The 19,361-nt window shown below is 35.9% G+C and overlaps 2 protein-coding genes across 3 annotated transcripts; both read left to right on the plus strand.

Annotated features, from left to right (window-relative positions):
- The first annotated feature begins 2,825 nt into the window (after positions 1-2,825).
- On the plus strand, positions 2,826-4,902 carry LOC106421953 (NAC domain-containing protein 62-like). The gene is made up of 6 exons (XM_048751647.1): positions 2,826-3,125; positions 3,208-3,488; positions 3,581-3,772; positions 3,866-4,150; positions 4,265-4,429; positions 4,505-4,902. Exons 1-6 carry the CDS (start codon positions 2,948-2,950, stop codon positions 4,700-4,702), a joined length of 1,299 nt encoding a protein of 432 aa, XP_048607604.1. The 5' UTR covers positions 2,826-2,947; the 3' UTR covers positions 4,703-4,902.
- Positions 4,903-6,707: 1,805 nt separating this feature from the next.
- Positions 6,708-10,253, plus strand: LOC106421935. 2 transcript variants are annotated; one of them, XM_013862762.3, is made up of 5 exons: positions 6,708-7,045; positions 7,415-8,733; positions 8,922-9,026; positions 9,098-9,272; positions 9,364-10,253. In XM_013862762.3, exons 1-5 carry the CDS (start codon positions 6,793-6,795, stop codon positions 10,107-10,109), a joined length of 2,598 nt encoding a protein of 865 aa, XP_013718216.1. In that variant the 5' UTR covers positions 6,708-6,792; the 3' UTR covers positions 10,110-10,253. The 2 variants fall into 2 exon arrangements, with proteins under 2 accessions (XP_013718216.1, XP_022555531.1); XM_022699810.2 differs by having other exon boundaries at positions 6,728-7,006.
- The last annotated feature ends 9,108 nt before the right edge of the window (positions 10,254-19,361 follow it).

Genomic DNA, 19,361 nt, shown 5'->3' on the forward strand with positions numbered 1-19,361 from the left:
TTCAAAAGTGTAGTTGCGTCTCCAAAAGCTCCGTCGTGTCTTCAATACTAGCCAGACAAATATTTAACGCACTCTGAAAGGTAACGCCAAACAAAAAATAGTATCATCACAAGGATTTTTACTCTTTATATTATATATATGCAGTGAAAACACTTGGTTGTAAGATTCCACAATCCAGTCTCCAGCTATGAAATAGTAATACACAAACGCATAATTCCATACTCTACAGCTAAAACAAATCCATCCAAAAATCTATCAAACAAACAGTTTTCTTCTAGCCTTCTTATTCCTAAACAATTATTGCTAGTATAAAACAATCACAAACATGCTATACTTTAGGGTGATCATGTATTTTCCTGCAAACGCAAGCAATTAGAGAAAGACTACTATATGTTTTCATTTCCTTTTAGAACATACTGATCACAGACTAAACATTTCATTTTCCCCATTATTAATTCTACCGAAGGATTAGAGGAGAAAGTTACGGCTTTTCGAACAAAAGACAACATAAAATCACATAGAACATCAAGTAGGCCTGCAATTTAGCAAAAAATATTGTAAGGACTGTTGTGAGATAAGCTTAACTTCTTTGTTGGATCGTGGCCTTTCTGTTGAATTTTTTTAATTAAAATAATTTTATCACTATAAATTATATGCAAATCAAAGAACATTAATACTATATGTGCTTTTGAATTACTCCATCTCAGTCTTAAAAATCTTAAACATGAGATAATCATGTGGACACATTGATACCAAACATTGGCTGTCTTAACAAAAACTACACATCATGGATGGGACAATGTGCTTACCTCTTTGGTTAATTGAGATGGAGAATAGCACCATCTGAAGGATATACAATATTACATTGGTGAGGCTACAATCGTAAGCTAATTAATAGTATCAAAATCATTAAAATCTGTAGAATCCAATTTAAAATTCTGCTCCAAAAACAATACCTCAGAAGATTCCCATATTCTATTATTGCGGTTCACCCTGTGGAGCAATTTTTTTTGGTGATTCTCCTTGTTCTGTGAAAAACATCAAAAGAAACTAATCATCAGTATTTGCATATCTCAATAGATCATGATCATCATCATAATCACCTAGAACAAATTCCAAATATGATCCAATCCGGAGATGAAAACGCAAAATATTACCTTTGAGCAGACCATCTTCGAAAGAGATTTAATGTTCCAACCCAAAGATTAGGAATTTAAGCTGTGTAATGGAAGAGATCAGATCGTCAGAACGCAATCGAGAGATCTTTGCTAATTTTCAATGGAATCGATGAAACTCTTGAGTTCCCGATAAACAGGAGTATCAAAGGAATGCTTCCAAGCAGAGTCCTTCACTGGTAGAGACACCACCCAATAGCTCGAAGTCACTAATTTTCTATCTCTTTGGTGGAGACCATCTTCTTCTCCGATGTATAACTCCTTCAATCAAAAGAGACAACCGACTACTGAGAGAGAGGGGATGTGGAAGAGTTAACTGTTTGCGTTTTAGATCTAGATTTCGAAACAGACAAAAAAAAGAATGAGGGTTGATCTTCGACTGTGGAGGATGTAGATTTTGGTAAATTGCTTAACCAACAAAGAATTTATATAGGTGTAAAACAAATGAGAAGTGGAAGGGTACATCTGACATAAATGAAGGAGTTAAGAACATGGATCAATCATTCAGAGTGGGTGTTGGTTATTGCAAAGTAGCTGAGAGCTGAGGAGAGTGGAAACGATCGTGATGGAGAAGAAGAGTCGGAGCCGAAGGAGAGAGGTAGGTTTGATATGGGCCATAACCAAAACTGTAGAGCCCATATAATTCGACCCAATTGCTAGTGTCGAGTAATGACATGACATAATAGATGCATATGATTGGCTGATTTTTAATGCCGACGTGGACCTTCTCTTTGTTGAGCTTATTCTCCTTTTATTATTGTTAGATTGTTGTTTCTTTTGAGTAATGGAGTTAACTCCCCGAGCCGTCTCTTTCTGTATCTCCAGGCAACTTGAATCTGCGTAGCTGCTCGTACCCTGCAATAAGGAAGGAAACTCATGCCTTATGGCTCCTTCGTGTAGAATTTCGAGAACAAGATCGTTAAGGTCTGCTAGACTCAGCAATAACCAAAAAAGCTAGGGCATAACGGAAAAAATCAAGTTTCCCGGAAGTTGAAGAAGAGGCGTTTGCCAGTTGAGAAGAAAGAAGGAAGGGGACTACGAGTCTATGACTGAGTCAATGTCTTCTCTCCTCATCATGCAAGTTGTAGTCCATAATTAAAATTTTGTGAAGCCAAGACACGTGACCACGTCTGCAACAATTTTTTTGTTCTTTCATTGTCGTCAAGGTCCTTTTTTGGTAGTATATAAGAAACGGTAATATCACTAACTTCAGTTTCTTCTAATCTGGGGAAATTAGAACGTTATTACAACTAATTAACGTTGAAAAAAAACTAATTAACGTTTTCGCTACAATCGTCCAGACGTGGTTGCTGCGTGCTTCATAATAAAGTAAAGATCGTGGAAAGTTTCGAATATTCAGAGAATAAAAAAAGGACTACTTCCCCAAAGTCAAGATCAAGAAATCGAACCTTCCGAGAAACTCAACATCTTTCACGTGTCAGCATGCCATTTGTTATCTGACATAACACTTATCAACATTGTCATACTAATTCCCTATTATACCCCTAAATCTTGTAATTGTTAGTATGTTACTGAGTCAACAAACTTCTTATTTACCTCTCGTAAAGGGTAAAGTCGTACTTCAATTATTTCCTTCCATACGCGTAATGTACTCGGTTAGGCGCGTGCACTTCCTACATGCGCTACTCTCATCACCTCTATAAACCCAAAGAAAAAAAAAAAAATCAAAACCAAACTTCACATCTTCTTCTTCTTCTTCTTCTTCTTCACTTTACCAAATAGCATCTCTGTTTAAAAAAGAAATCGCATCAATGAATCAGAATATTAAAGAACTATCACTGGATTCCTTACCAGTGGGATTGAGATTCCGTCCAACGGACGAGGAGCTAGTCCGTTACTATCTCCGCAGGAAAATAAACGGTCACGATGACGACGTCAAAGCCATTCGAGAGATCGATATCTGCAAATGCGAACCTTGGGATCTACCTGGTACACCTAACTTTCTTCTTCTTCTTGAATTGATTCAAATTTTAGTAGTGTGTGGACGAAATCAAAGCTTTTGGTGTTGTAGATTTTTCAGCGATCAAAACAAAAGATTCAGAGTGGCTCTTCTTCTGCCCATTGGACCGGAAGTACCCTAACGGAAGTAGACAGAACCGGTCAACGATCGCAGGCCATTGGAAGGCCACAGGAAAAGACCGGAAGATCAAATCCGGCAAGAACAACGTTATCGGCCTGAAGAGAACCCTGGTTTTCCACTCTGGTCGTGCTCCTAAGGGAACGCGAACGAACTGGGTTATGCACGAGTATCGCGCCACCGAGCAGGACCTGAGTGGCACCAGCCCTGGACAGGTAATTAAATGTAGAGGTGTAATAAGTAACCTGTGATAAACCAAACTGGTTATGTTAGTGACTTAATGATGTGTTGGTTTTGATAAATGCAGAATCCGTTTGTTATATGCAAATTATTCAAGAAACAAGACCCGAGTTTAGTGGATGAAGCTGCCTCGTCTCCAACATCTTCCCCAGATGAGACTAAAGCGGTCGCTAAAGCACAAGGGGTGAAGCCTGAGTCTTCTCTTGTGATCTCGGGTGATTCTCATAATGGTGCTTGCAGAGAGGCTACAACCTCCAAGGTGAGAGAGATCACTGCATAGTTTTCTTCTTAACTCATCGTCATTGCTTCGGTTTTGTAAACTAAACGACATTTTTATTTTGATGTGTCACAGCTTGGAGATCTTGATTGGCTGTCTTTTCCAGAGCTGGAGTCCCTGACAGTGTTCTCTCCATTACACGAGCTTGGATCCTCCTCTTTCAACGCATTTCTTCAGCCTAGCTCTAGTGACTTCTCTGGGAACCATGACAACACCTTCCGGATTCAGACTCAGTACCGTACAAACGAAGAAGATACAGATGTATCCCGCTTTCTCAATTCGGTTCTTGATTTCCAAGACGATTTAGAGGATCAAGACTTTGTTTTCCCGTCTGAGTTCGACGGTGCAGTGCCAGATCAGGTTCGAAACTCATAACTTCATTTTGTGTTGTTCATTAAGAAAACAGTATCTCTAACTAACTCTTATTAATATATATATATATATATATATATATATATATATAATTCGTTGCAGACTGTACCAGCGTATCAGCAACAGCGCTCGGCAGGTGACATGAGCGATGATGTTTCAAGAACTGGTATCAAGTTACAGCCTCGGCGCTCAGGTTGTTCCACTGACTATATAATCCATGGAAATGCCGCAAGAAGGCTACGTCTGCAAATTATCAAGAGAGAAGAGGTGAGAACAACAACCATTTTCACATGAATTAATACTCTGAGAATAGTACGGTAACAAATGAATGGTACTACACAGGTTGAGGATACGGACGGGGAAGCTTTAAAGAAGGGGAAGCTAATGAGATCAAAGAACAGAACAGGATTCTTGTATAAGAAGATTATGTCCGTGAGATGTTCATACGGAGGACTTTTTAGGGCGGCCGTTGTTGCGGTCCTGTTCTTGATATCAGTCTGCAGTCTAACCACAGACTTCAGAGCTTCGGTGTTGATCTGAAAACTGGAAAACCTTGTTGTGTATATACTATATAGTGGTTCCTTTTTTCTTTGTTGCATGTTGTTGTTGTTGGTTTCGGTTTTCTCCTTATCCGGGGCCAGTTTATGAGGGTAACTTGCGTATACTGTATAATGTAATGGCTACTTCTCGACTTTGTATCAGCAGTATTCTTAAATATTTAAGGATTTTGTTTTTAACAAGTCTATTTTTTTTTCATTTTGACATGCATCTGTGGAATTTCACAGATACTTCAAACTTTATTAATATAACTAGTTTGGATGTGCTTTGTGTTCTTCTGAAACTCTCTATGTTTTGATGGGGAAATAAACTGCTTGCCCTTTACTATCTACACAGCTCAGCTACTTGGCTTTTCTTCTGGTTATGTATTTTGATATTCTATACGAAATTGGTTTGGCGTTTGATTTACATGTGAGACAAAAGAAAGTATGTGTTTTCGTGGACTATGTGCAGTGATCAAAATTTTAAATTTAATTATATTTAAAAATAGAAATTTATTATTATTGTAGATTTTCTTATTTTTAACTAATATTTTAATACATATTTTGATTTAATTGAAGATTAAATTAAGATAATTAAATTATATTTAAGATTATAATCTTAGAAAGACTTTTTTTATTTATTTCTTTTGGAAAAAATATATAAAATCAACTTGTATAAAATTAATAAAAAATTGATATAAAAGTTTTATAATTATCAAAAAGTAAAACTAAACAGTAGTTCTAAAATTTGTAGATATATTACGATTAAAATTTATAATTTAGAAAACTGTAAAAAAAATTGAAAATCTTTTTAGTAATAAATTGTGTAATTATAAATAATAATATTTCGAAATTTGTAAATTATTATTATATTATCTAATGTCTTATTTGAATAGATATAATTTAACGATGATATATAATTTATTACAATATTCTACAAAGATTATCAAAATTTTAATTAATCATTAAATGTAGTTGTCCATGTCACATTTAATCATAAGTCATTTCATCAATTCTAGCATGTCATGTCGCATTTATTTAGTGAAATTGATTGTAAAGATAACATGTGTCAAAATTACTTTGTAAAAAAATGTCTAAGGGATGAAGATGTGAATATGTTTTTTTTTTTCATTTTTTCATACATTTGGGTTGATTAAGGAAAAATATTCTAATGAAGATCTTTTTTTTTACAACAATAAACTACTATAAAAGGAAACATGTCTATCAATTTATACTATTATTTGCGAAGTTATTTTCTTGCAGTAGATCTCACACATTAAAAGTTAGAGCGTTTAAAGTCAATGATACCTTTAATAAATTTTATGTATAATTTATTACATAATTTTTATTAAAGAGTAAATATATTTTTAAATAAGTTTTTATTGAAGAGTGCTCACAAAAAAAAAAGTTTTATTAAAGAGTAAATATATTTTTATATTTCTAGAGTTAACTAAACCTACACTTTAAGTTTAGAGTTAATGGATGGGTTTTGAGAATGCATTTTAAAAATTTTAAAAATATATAATAAATATTTAAATTTAATTTGTTTTTCAAATAGTTTCAAAAGGCATTTTCGAAATTCAAAAAGAAATTTTTAAATTTTTTTTTTGCAAAAATCTAAAAAATCTAAAAAATCGAATTTGAAAACATATAATCTGAAATTCTAATTTTTTTTATTTTTAAATTACTTTATTATATATATATATATATATATATATATAAAGTGAGAGGTATAATGATTTTTTACCTCTTTAGTAAAATCTATTTTGATCATTTTTCTTTTTTAGAGTTTTTTTTTTTTGTGACAAAAATTTGGAAAAAAAAGTTATTTGAGAGATTTTCTCTAATTCTTATGTATTGAGTTGTTATCTGGAAATAATATTTTTCTATTATAAAAGTAAAACAATCAAGATATAAAACATCTTTTAAATTAAATTAATTAAGATAATTACATGGTTTCACTGGGCCATAAAACGGCCCACTAAGAAACTTACAATGTTTACTAACTAAGTACGATATCCACGGCACTTAGCTGCAGAGACGCTTTTTTCTTCTATCACACCAGACGCTTCTGGGGGGGAGAGAAAAAGGATGGCAGATGGCTACGGCTACGGCTACGGCGGTTTCTCTGGAGTACCGTACCCGATCTTTCTTACTTCTCCGTCTCCTCATCCTCCAACTTCTGCGCCGCCGATCCAACCTTTTGAGTCCTCCTATGATCCAACCCAAGGAGGGTTTGATCCGATGATTTCTCATGGCTCTTATCACCGATCGCCGGCTGATTGGTCCAATTATCCATCGTATGGTGATAAATCTCGCTCTCAGACGCCTTCTTCATCCTTTGGTATATATCTTAATCCCCTTTTGAAATCATATTTGGGGGTTTAACTGTTTAGTGTTTAAATGTTACTGTGATAGGTTTCGAGGAGAGAGATCTAATGTTTGCTATTTAATTTGATGTTATCGGCTTTAGAATTTTCACCCGCCATGTTTGTTTTTGATTCAGTACATGCTAATGTTTCGTCTCACTCTGCTCTGGTTAATTATGATATGACAATGATCTTGGATTACAGAAAAAGATGATGAGTTTATTGTGTATTGGATCATTGGTTCTTCGTGAAACACATTGATCTTTTTTTTTCGTTAATGTTGACCTGAATGTTTTAGTTCTTTGTTCGAAGATTTAACGCAGTACGGATTTGTGTTCTTGCAGGAAACCTTGGTCCCAGGGCTGAAGATTCTCATAAAGACTTGTTCTCGCCGAGTGGATTTAACCCTTCAAGGGGATCACCATCTGATGCTGTTCCATTTCCCACTGATAATCAACGCTATGAGTGGGTGCCTTATACCTCAGCTTCTTTAGCAGATATGCTTATCAGAAATTCCCAGGAACCGTTCTATAAGCCTATTCCCCCTTCTGGTGTTAATGCTTCTAGCAATGCTTTTGTTGATAAACGTCCTGGATATTACCATCATGGCTATGATAAACCTGAGAGTATGAATACTCCCCCTGGTCTTTCCATGGAGCCTTGCGTACCTGTTCCGTCGTTACCAGTGTCTAGCATGAAAACGGAAGCTCTCTTTGATGGAAGTCAGACTGGAATTCGTGTAGGAGATGGGAGATCATTCTTCGGTGATGCGCCTGAGAATATTCAGTCCAGCTTGCACGGTTCTTCTGTTGAACCGGTGAATTTCGACGTGTTGCTTGGATATGGTGAAGCCACTGGTCATGTCAAGCCTTTGTCCGATAAGACTGTTGGCTCGCCTAGTTCAAGGAGTCTCCGTTCTTCCAACCCTCTACATTTCAATGTCGAGTCCTCGGGTTCACTGTTCAAGGAAAAACGAGAAGGTAGTGGTGTCTCCTCCCTTTATCAGATGCCGAATACTTTTGTCGCTGACATTGAGAATGGTATTTCTGAGAGCTCTTTGAAGAATGCGATTGATGATTTGTATTGCAAAGAGCATAGATCCTGGAGCCACTTCAGGGTATCTTCTGAGGGACCTTCAGCTCCTACTGGAAGTGAGCCGTGTGGTGCAATGAAAGCGGATAATGGCTATAAAACCCCTTCCGAAGGTAGTGCTAATCAACCTAGTGAAGATGTTCAAGCCAGTGCAAAGACATGTAAGCTCCAGGAACAACTGCTTGATACGATGAATAGAGCTAAGAAGACCAGTTTGTTGACAGACGTTTGTATCAAAGGGAGTAGTAGATCGGATGGAGATGATGTCTCAACTGGCCGATCACCTGAAAAGCATTTAAGTGATGAAGGAGATTTCCCATCCCCGCCTTCTTCTCCAAGAGTTTCTTCCGTGATTAATGCCTTGCATAATCTGTCAGAAGTGCTTGTTTACGAATGCTTCAACAATGGGAGCTGGCTGATGCCGGAACAACTTGAGAACCTTGATAAAGTAGTAGAGAATCTCACCAAGTGCTTAAAGAAAATCACCAGTAACAAGACAATAGCAGGGGAAGCATCAGTTCCAACTCCAGCTATGAATGTATCCTGTCCAAACGTGGTTGATCTTAATGAGGTATGTGATGCAGCTCGACCCTGACATTTGTGAATTATATCGTAGGTGGAAGTTAAAAAGATACTTATTTGCATGTTCTATGAGCGGATCATTTATTTCTTATGAGTCGTGATAACTTGAGTTTTCACATGAGAATAGGTAAATCTTGATCTTGTTTGCTATTAGTTGCTTAAGAATACACGTTTCAGGCCCCAAATGTAGCTGCTAAAGACTGTCAAGGATTTAATGTCAAGCCACTAGACAGCGTTGGACTCAAAGAACCGGTGGATAAGGATACGACTGAGATGACCCAGGTATTTTTACTTGCATAATATTTGTGCAATATTTGTGAACTCTTCTTATATACGGATTCTTAACTTTGCAGAGTATTAAGAACATACTTGCTTCCAACTTTCCTGATGGTGAAGAATGCCACCCACAAACTCTCTTGTACAAGAATCTCTGGCTCGAAACTGAAGCTGCCTTATGTTCCTCGACTTGCATGGCTCGCTACCATCGTATCAAGAACGAGATTGATAGTCTCAAGTTGCAGAATAGTGGTTAATAACTTTATAACTTACTCTGCACATTATCTTGCGAGTACGCTTCAAAAGTATTTGTTTTAACTGTTCATCTGTTGCTTTTTTACAGAGGTCTCTGCAGATGTATCAACCTTTATGCAGGAACAGGAGACGACTGAATCACTCATCAAACACGGAAGCCATGGTGGGAACAATGTAGTAACAACTAGTCGTGACGCATCACAAAGCCTTATATTCAACTCTAATCCCGTGGATGCAGTACTTTCACTTATGTCCAGAAGCTTTACCGAAAAGGAAAATCATAGGAACGTCAAGCCTGATGCTCAGAAACTGGACACTGTACGGCAGGATTGGCATGCATCCACAACAGAGGAAAAATACGATGATGTTATAGACCGGTTTCAGATTCTGAAGCTTCTGGAAACGAAGCGCAAACTCAAATCTCAGATCAGCCCGGATTCAGATATTGGTGTTATGGACAGGCTTCAGATTCTGAGGCCGCAGGAAACAGATTGCAAACTCAATTCTCAGAACTTCACAGAGACGAGAGAGGATAATCCAGATCATCAACCTTCGGAGATGGCTAAAGTTGGCAGAAGCAGCCATGTGACTGATGTGATGGATAGATTTCAGATACTAAAACGCCGAGAAGCTGAGCAAGTTCAGAAGTCTCTCGACAGCTTGGACACAGATTCAGATTCAGAAGACGATCAGCCAAGAAACAAGACGCAAATTTGTGATCACCTCTGGCCAGACTCGATGATGACAGTAGGTAGAGATTCACAGAACGAGATGCACGTCGGTGCTGAACCATCTGGATACTCGGACTGGGAACATGTCCTCAGGGATGATTGATTACTGGAACTTCCTTGGACAAGCAGTTTCGATCCTTTTTAATTGCTTTGTTTGTGTATAAATAAAACGGCTTTGTGTGACTGACATTAAATGAAACTGTGTGGAGTGGTATTTACTGTCTTTAAATTTGATGTGTTGTTCCTATCTAAGTTTTACAAAGCAAGAGGGAGGGAGATTCATTATTGCACTAACAATGTCTCCATCGACACCCTTGAGTGCCATGACAGAGCTTTGCTGCGTGAACTCCAGCCTGAGTGAAGACCAAGTCACACATGATATCATCATAGGCAAGGCAATGTTGCATTAAAGCGTTGAATTGTTTCCTGTTTCGTTTGCCAAGAATGGCGTCTCTGATCACAAGTTTGATTTCTGATTCCATGCATCGTAGCAACCTTAATTTAAGAAGTTGGGCCATAACCTAAGAACATTGTAGTATATATATATTATTGACCAGTTCCTCCTTACCAACATTATTATAGAAAAAGAAGTTGCTCTCAATAGGTTGTCCACCATGAGAAAACAGCAGAAGCATGTCTCAAAGACGGCGGATCCCAAAACTTGATCTTCTTCGACATCAGTTGAGAATTCAGAGTCGATCCCAGCTGATCTCATCGTTGAGATTTTCTCGAGGCTAACCGCAAAATCTCTATCGAGATTTCGTTGCTTGTCCAGGGAATGGGCTTCTATTTTCTGTAGTAGAAACTTCACCCATTCGTTCTTGACGAGGTCTTCCGCACGTCCGCGTCTCTTGTTCACGTTCTATGTTGACGGTAAGTTGTTTTCCTACTCGGCACCTCAACCTCGAAATCCAGACCAGGACTTATCTCATGTAGTTGTCGATAATCATATGCCTATCCCGACCAGAATGGGGTCCTTTCTGATACATCGCCCTGTCAGTGGCTTGATTTGTCCTAGTGAATTGTGGTCAAAACGTGGATGTAATGATTCAAAGATGATGATGATATGTAACCCTAGCACAGGACAGTTCAAAAAATTACCTGCAGCGAGAACAAGAAGGGTTCATGTGAGAACCTACTTAGGGTATGATCCCATAAAAAAGGAGTATAAGGTACTGTGCATGTCGCTTTATAGAACATACCCTAAAATCTCTGAGGAGCATCAAGTTTTGACGTTAGGAACAGGAAAACTGTTTTGGAGAACGATTGAGTGTTCCCTAGCTAAAACGATGCCCTGAGAGTGGTGGGATATGTATCAATGGAGTTTTGTATTATTCAGCCTATCAAGACAACTGGTTTGGAGTTGTACAAAATTTTATTGTTATTTGCTTTGATGTTAGTTCTGAAAAGTTCAAATCTCTGGAAATAAATTTAACTTGCTCTTCAACCCTGATAAATTACAAGGGTAGATTAGGTGCGATTCAATTTGATTCGGTTGGTTTTTACAGTGGAAGAACTACAAGTCTTGGTTTGATGGTTCTAGATGATGCTGAACAACATAAATGGTCGAAGAAAACCTACATATTGCCACCCTTTTGGAAAAATCTTGGTGTGGATACTAGGTTAAATGTTGTCGGGATGACTGGTGACAGTGAAATTGTGTTTTCACCCTCCATTCTTTCTGATCCTTTCTATATTTTCTACTACAATGCGGAGAGAAACACCACCGTGAAAGTTAGGATCCAGGGAATTGATTTTGTTAAGAATCAATACATTTACACCTTCATAGACCACGCTGAGGATGTAAAGCCTATGTAAGTGCTAGGCTTTTAAGGTTTCATCAGCTACGGAGAAAAAAAGAAAGAAGGTATTGATGTCCATCTTTCAATCCAGTTATAAGCTTATTGATATATGTACTAACAATTATAAACACTAATATATGCTCGTAACAATTATTTTCTTAAGGATTGATTGTATTTTTCCATGGCCAAGGAAGAGATTGATTAACTATAAGCTTGATTTGCTTTTTGTACTTTCTTTTCTCTTTGTTTAAAATCATCTTGGTGTTTTGCCCGCACATGCGGGTAGAATCTTCTTATTAGTTTTTGTCTTACTAATTTAAAACCAACATAATAAGTTTTTATTTATGTTTTCAAATAGTTAAATCAAACATCAAAATATCGATATATGCTAAATATTTTTTCATAGATCAAACATCAAAATATATGTTAAAAAATACTCATATCTTAGAAATAGTTTAGAAAATATCTTTATATAAATATTTTTTTCTTGACTAATACTGTATTCAACTAGGAGTTTTGCCCGCACATGTGGGCATAGTTATTTAATAAATATTTATTAATAAATATATTATTAGTTTAAAGATCAAAAAAATTAAATAAAACATTAAATTTATACTATTTTATGAATCTTTCAATTTCTTAATTTCTTAATTTTTATTGATTTAAAAACATTAATTTGGATAACAACACTAATATCTTGTAAATATGTTGGTATCTTGAACAAATTTTTATTATATTAATTTATAAACAATGATATAATTAAATAAACAAATATATAATTGTTAATATAAAGTGATGTTATTAAACCAAATTCTAGGAATTAGCATAACCTACAAAATCTCAAAATAAATCAAAAGCACAAGAATGTTAAACCAAACTCAGCTTTACATATTATATTAGTCAAAGTAAATAAGAATATTGATATATGTATAATTATATTGTGAAATACTTCCTATAATAATTGAATAAACACTCAAGCAGAACAACTACGTTGACAAACAAAACATTAATATGTAATGTATATTTGAGAAAATTTTAATTTAAACAAAGTTATAATTCTTTAAAACTATTGAAAAATTAAAAGAAAATAAAGTAAATTTTAAATTTTCATAAATATAAGGTACTTGTTGTAAAAAACAATATCTTGAAAATATTCTTTTTTGAAAGTTATTCTTACAACTGGATGATAACAATAAATATTTAATAAAAATAAAAACAAAGAAATATTAAATTTTTAACTTAAATAACAAATACAAGTTATTCTTGCAACTGAATGATACTAATAAAATTGAAAACATCACGAAAAATCACGTTAACAAACAAATATAAATCAAATTTATTGTTATTGTTTATATACTTCTTTTTAGTATTTTAATACTAAAATAAATTTATTAAGTTTTAAAAATATGCCATGACATGGCATATTATGTTTACAAACAAATATAAATAAATTTTTGTTATTTTTTATAAAACTATTTATAATATTTTAGTATAATGATAAATCTAATTATGATATGTGTATATATAATACTAATTATAAAAATAAATAAATAAGAAATAAAGATGTAGATAAACACAAAATAAATACATGGAATTATCTTCTTCTTTTTTCAAAAACGTTTTTCATTTATTTTTGAGATATTTTTATAATATTAGTTTTTAATCAGTTAAATAATGAATTATATAATTTATTTATTAGATATTAAAACTTTAATTAGTCAAATTAAAATTAAAATTGTTTAATGACTAAGCCTAAAATCATGGAGAACATGACAAATAAGCAAATTCACTTCTCAAATAATAGTATAAGTTATAAATTATTTGGTATCTTAATTTTTTAACTGTTATAATAAAAATATTGTTTCCAGATAGCTACACAATATATATATAACTTATCTTATTTTTAATATGTTTTTTGATAATTATATTATATTATTTTATAATAAAATATTTAATATAACATATAAATTTAATATTATTAAATAAAAGTCGCTTCTAATTATATATAAAACTCATTAAGGGTATTGTTTAAATTAATAAATTAGTGAATAAGTTAGAAACTAATAATAAATCAATAACCCAACTAAAAGTATAAAACCTAATAAAAATATGACAAATAAGAAAAATTAACTAAATATTTAATATAAAATATAAATTAATATTATTAAAATAAAATTCGTTTAAATTATATATAAGATTCAATAAGGGTATTTTCTTAAATTAATAAATTAGTAACTCAACTAAAACCTAATAATAAATCAATGGTTTAGCTAAAACCTAATAAAAACATGATATATAAGTCCAATGTAGATTAGATCGAGCAGTAGGCAATGAAGACTGGCACCACAATTTTTCCCACTCGAATGTGGAGTATCTCAGGCTTTGGGGGAAGTGATCATCGTCCCATCTTCACCCGATTTCTATCCATAAAGAAGCAGGACAAGAGAGCTTTTAAATTTGATAAGAGATGGCTAGGCAAAAATGGCTTTCGCGATTCTATTCTCCAAGGTTGGAATGACCCATCTCTCTTTAGCAAGGAGGACCTTCACGCACGGATAGCTCACTGCCGTAAATTTATTTCTCGCTGGAAGCGCGCCAACCCATCAAACGCAAAGCAAAAAATAGAGGAAATCAAGGACCAACTCGAACAAGCGCAAGTAGATGATAATTTCACGCAGGAAGCTATCCTAACCTTCAAGTGGAACCTCTGTACCGCCTTTAGAGATGAGGAGCTCTATTGGAAGCAAAAAAGTCGAGCTAACTGGCTCAGAGAAGGAGATCAGAATACTAAGTTCTTCCATGCTACCACAAAGCAGCGAAGAGCCAGAAACCGGGTGACAAAACTTCGTAGGCCGAGTGGTACCTGGGCAGAAACGGAAGAAGATATCGAGGAGGTAGCGACAGGATACTTCCAAACCCTTTTCACCTCGTCGGAACCCTCTGATTTTGCTGAATCCCTAAGATACATTACAGAGAAGGTTACCCCGGCCATGAACGAAGCTCTGACTAAACCTCCATTAGATGATGAGATCCGCAAAGCTGTGTATGACATTAACCCAGACAAAGCACCTGGCCCTGATGGAATGACATGCCTATTTTTCCAGAAGTACTGGGGTATCACAGCAGAGGTGATGTGCCAAACGGTGAAAGACTTCTTCCAGCACAACGTTTTAGATCCCCGTTTGAACCAGACAAACATATGCCTCATCCCAAAGACCGATCGTCCTTGTGAAATGTCACAATTCCGACCAATCAGCCTATGCAATGTAAGCTATAAGATCATCTCCAAAATCCTTAGTAAACGCCTCAAGCGCTGTCTGTCCAGCCTAATTTCGGAAACTCAATCAGCCTTTGTGGCTAGGCGGTTGATTACAGACAAAATTCTGGTAGCACACGAAGTCTTTCATGCCGGAGAACAAACCCGAGCTGTAAAGCTAAATTTGTTGCAATCAAAACGGATATGAGCAAAGCTTTCGACAGAGTTGAATGGTTCTTTCTTGAAGCACTCCTACTCAAGCTGGGTTTCTCGCCTAAATGGGTATCGTGGATAAAATTATGTATCTCCTCAGTGTCTTACCAGGTACTACTAAATGGAGAACCAAAAGGCAGCATCCACCCCTCAAGAGGCATTCGACAAGGCGACCCGCTCTCCCCTTTCCTTTTCATCATCCTCACAGAAGCTCTTATTTCCAGATTCAAGGAGCGGAAAGGGAAGGAAGAATCACGGGCCTGAAAATCGCGAGAGGTAGTCCACCAATCTCTCACCTTCTGTTCGCAGATGATAGCCTCTTCTTCTGTAAAGCATAAATCCCGCAATGTACGGAGTTTATGAAGATCATACATACATATGGTTGCTCTTCAGGACAGCAACTAAATGTAGATAAATCTTCCATTCTGTTTGGTAACAAAGTTCCTCCTGACCTAAAAGCTGAGATAAAGCAACCACTAGGCATTTCAAAAGAAGGGGGCATGGGCGTCTACCTAGGACTACCGGAAAAAATATGTTGAAGGAATGAACAGGTTTTTGCGTTCATTCAAGAACGTCTAATGAATCGTATAAACTCCTGGTCTGCGAAATTGCTTTCTAAAGGTGGTAAAGAGGTCTTAATAAAATCAGTAGCCCAAGCCCACCCGACCTACGTTATGTCATGCTTCCTTCTCCCACAGGATATCATTCGAAAGCTCACAAGTGCCATTTCTCGCTTCTGGTGGAGCACAAAAGATAATAATCGTGGGCTTCATTGGATTGCTTGGAAAAAAATTTGTTCCCCAAAAGATAAGGGAGCCTTAGGCTTCCGGGATTTTAAAAACTTTAATCTCGCATTACTTGCGAAGCAACTCTGGAGGCTCATACAATACCCAAACTCTCTCCTAGCTCGCGTACTAAAAGGGCACTATTATAGACTATCAAACCCGGTAGAGGTCAACAAGGCGAGCAATCCTTCATACGTGTGGCGTAGCCTCATGGCTGCTCAACCCCTCCTGAAAGCCGGCCTACGGAAAGCGATCGGAGCTGGGCAAACGACCTTGGTTTGGTCCGACCCATGGCTCCCAACGTCACCAGCACGCCCACCCATACCATGTGGCCCTTCTTTCAACCCCTCGCTACGGGTTAGTGACTTGATAAACCCTCATTTGCACCAATGGAAACACGAGCTCCTACGCGAACTAGTAGTCCCTGAGGACATTCCATATATACAAAGTCTCCAGCCGACTCGATCTCCCCGAGGCATTGCTTATTGTTGGAACCTCACCAAATCTGGCGTGTACTCGGTCAAATCTGGGTATACCTTGGCCATGGATACAGAGGAGCACTTGGAGAATGATCAGGTCCTTGAACCTAGTATAACAACTCTCCAAGCCAAAGTCTGGAAGCTCAAGACTTCCAAGAAGATACAACACTTCATCTAGCAAGCGATCTCCAACTGCCTTCCGGTTTGTAGCTCGCTCTCCGATCGCCATTGCGGAACTGATCGATCCTGCCCGAGATGTGGAGCGGAAGAAGAAACCCGGAACCACCTACTCTTCGAATGTCTGCCATCAGTCCAAGCCTGGGCTCTGGCGGACTTGCCGCACTCTCCGGGGCTATTCCCGAGCAACTCGATCTTTAGTAATCTGGATCACGTATTATGGCGCGCAAAGGAACTTGCAATCCCGGAAAATATCATTGCAACTGTTTCGTGGGTCATTTGGTACATATGGAAAGCTCGCAACGACAAAGCTTTTAACGGCAAAGATATCTCACCGTTAGAGACCATACAAATAGCCCGCGCAGAGGCAGAGAGTTGGCGCACAGCCCAGATCATCGAACAATCCCAAGAAGAGACAGGCGACGACACTCCCCTTACCCCTCCACCTCAAGACCCCAGCCCCCAATGCTTGATCGACGCAGCCTGGCACAAGGATGACAACTTTTTTGGTGGGGGAATGGTTCTAACGACTGAGGATGGGGTGACGACTTACGGTTCATTTGCTAGTAACCGAGTCTTAACCCCCTTACATGCTGAGTTCCAAACTCTACTGTGGGCCATGAAATCCTCCATTCAGTTGGACCATAGCACTATGAACTTCAGGACAGACTGCCTCCAGCTAGTCAACCTCCTGGAAGAAGACGACGAAGACAAATGGCCATCCTTACTGGCTGAATTCGATGAGTATTTGTTTGAATATTTTTGGGTATTTGTTTGTTTTTCGGGTATTTTTTAGTTTTCACATATTTCAAATTTTTTTGGGTCTTAAATATCCGGACCCATTATGTATTTGAAATTTTTGAAATACTTAGTTGAGTCTAAATGTCTAGGACCTAAAAGATCTGAACCCGAAAGGAACCAATCGAACCCGACCTCAAGACCGAAATGCACATGTCTAATATCTCTCTCGTAATATTTTGTGTGCATTTTATAAGAGTTATATTTGTTGAGTTGGTGAGATTTAAGATTTACTTAGCAGTTTTTTGGCTAATTTAATAGTATAGATTTATATGGTTTTTAATGGCTTTTAATTAAATAGACTTAAATAACAAATTTTTATTATAAATTTTTATTATAGTTGGTCTTTGAATATTTTCGGGTATTTGTTTGTTTTTCGGGTATTTTTTAGTTTTCACATATTTCAAATTTTTTTGGGTCTTAAATATCCGGACCCATTACGTATTTGAAAATTTTGAAATACTTAGTTGAGTCTAAATGTCTAGGACCTAAAAGATCTGAACCCGAAAGGAACCAATCGAACCCGACCTCAAGACCGAAATGCACATGTCTAATATCTCTCTCGTTATATTTTGTGTGCATTTTATAAGAGTTATATTTGTTGACTTGATGAGATTTAAGATTTACTTAGCAGTTTTTTGGCTAATTTAATAGTATAGATTTATATGGTTTTTAATGGCTTTTAAATAGACTAAAATAACAAATTTTTATTATAAATTGTAACAATTTAGCAGACCCGATTAGAAATCATAACGAAGAAAAAAGTAGATGGAGGAATACATCAATCGTTGCTCAAAAAAAAAAGAATACATCAATCATGAACAGTGCAAAAGCAACGAAACAGTTTGGATTCATGTGGTATCATTAGGCTTAAGCAGTCCATAAGGTCCAAGTTATTACCGTATACCCTAACAACATTACTTAGATTACATTTAAATAGTATTTATGTCGTATAATGTAAATATAATAGGTGGGCTAAAAATGAAAAGGTCCAAACAATTTTCATAGGTAGATTTGTTAAGACTTCTTCTCTTTTAATAATATTGATTTTTGCAATCAATATATGCTAAAAATAAAGAAGACTAATAAATAAATATATATAAATATATAAATCATTAGAAATACATCAAAATCTTCAAAAATTGTATGCGCTCATGCCATCGCAATATAGACAAAAGGCAGTTAAGAGGAAGAGAAGTTACATGGCAACACTTACAGAGCCAGCTTATTATAGAGGACAAACGGTACATCCATCACCAAATCCAATTGTTGGAAGATTCATTTTGCCTTTAATTTTTTTTTTTAGATCTGCATAGTGATAGAAAATAAGGTAATTTAAATTATTAGATTATACGATAGTGAAAACATAAGCAGTAAAGCAGGTATTCAAGAAAAATATATTTATTACTTTTATTGTAGTATTTTAGAAGATGCCTAATCATATGAGTATTAAAAATATCTACACAAAAGTTTTTAATGGTGTTGAGCCGGGGGTGAACATTTGGCCATTTTCCGCAAGAACTAAGAAGAATCATAATTGTTACTAAGAGTGTCAAATGAGTTGTCTACATCTAAATAAATTTGTTTACATGGATATTATTTTTGGATATTGATTGTTCAAAGTAAAAAATATATATACTAGTATTATGGCCCCTGCTCTGCAAGAGGAACACACTGTATTTTCAATATAAATGTCTTACAAAAATAAAATAAAAACATTATTATTTTAAGCATATAATTGTATAAATCTACTTTTCCTGAAATATTACATGTCTTGACTTTTATGAATGCTTAAAAATAAAAATCTATAAAAATATAAAATATTTTATTAAGTATTAAATAGTT

The sequence above is a fragment of the Brassica napus genome, chromosome C3 (assembly GCF_020379485.1).
Source record: "Brassica napus cultivar Da-Ae chromosome C3, Da-Ae, whole genome shotgun sequence".
Classification (NCBI taxonomy): Eukaryota; Viridiplantae; Streptophyta; class Magnoliopsida; order Brassicales; family Brassicaceae; genus Brassica; species Brassica napus.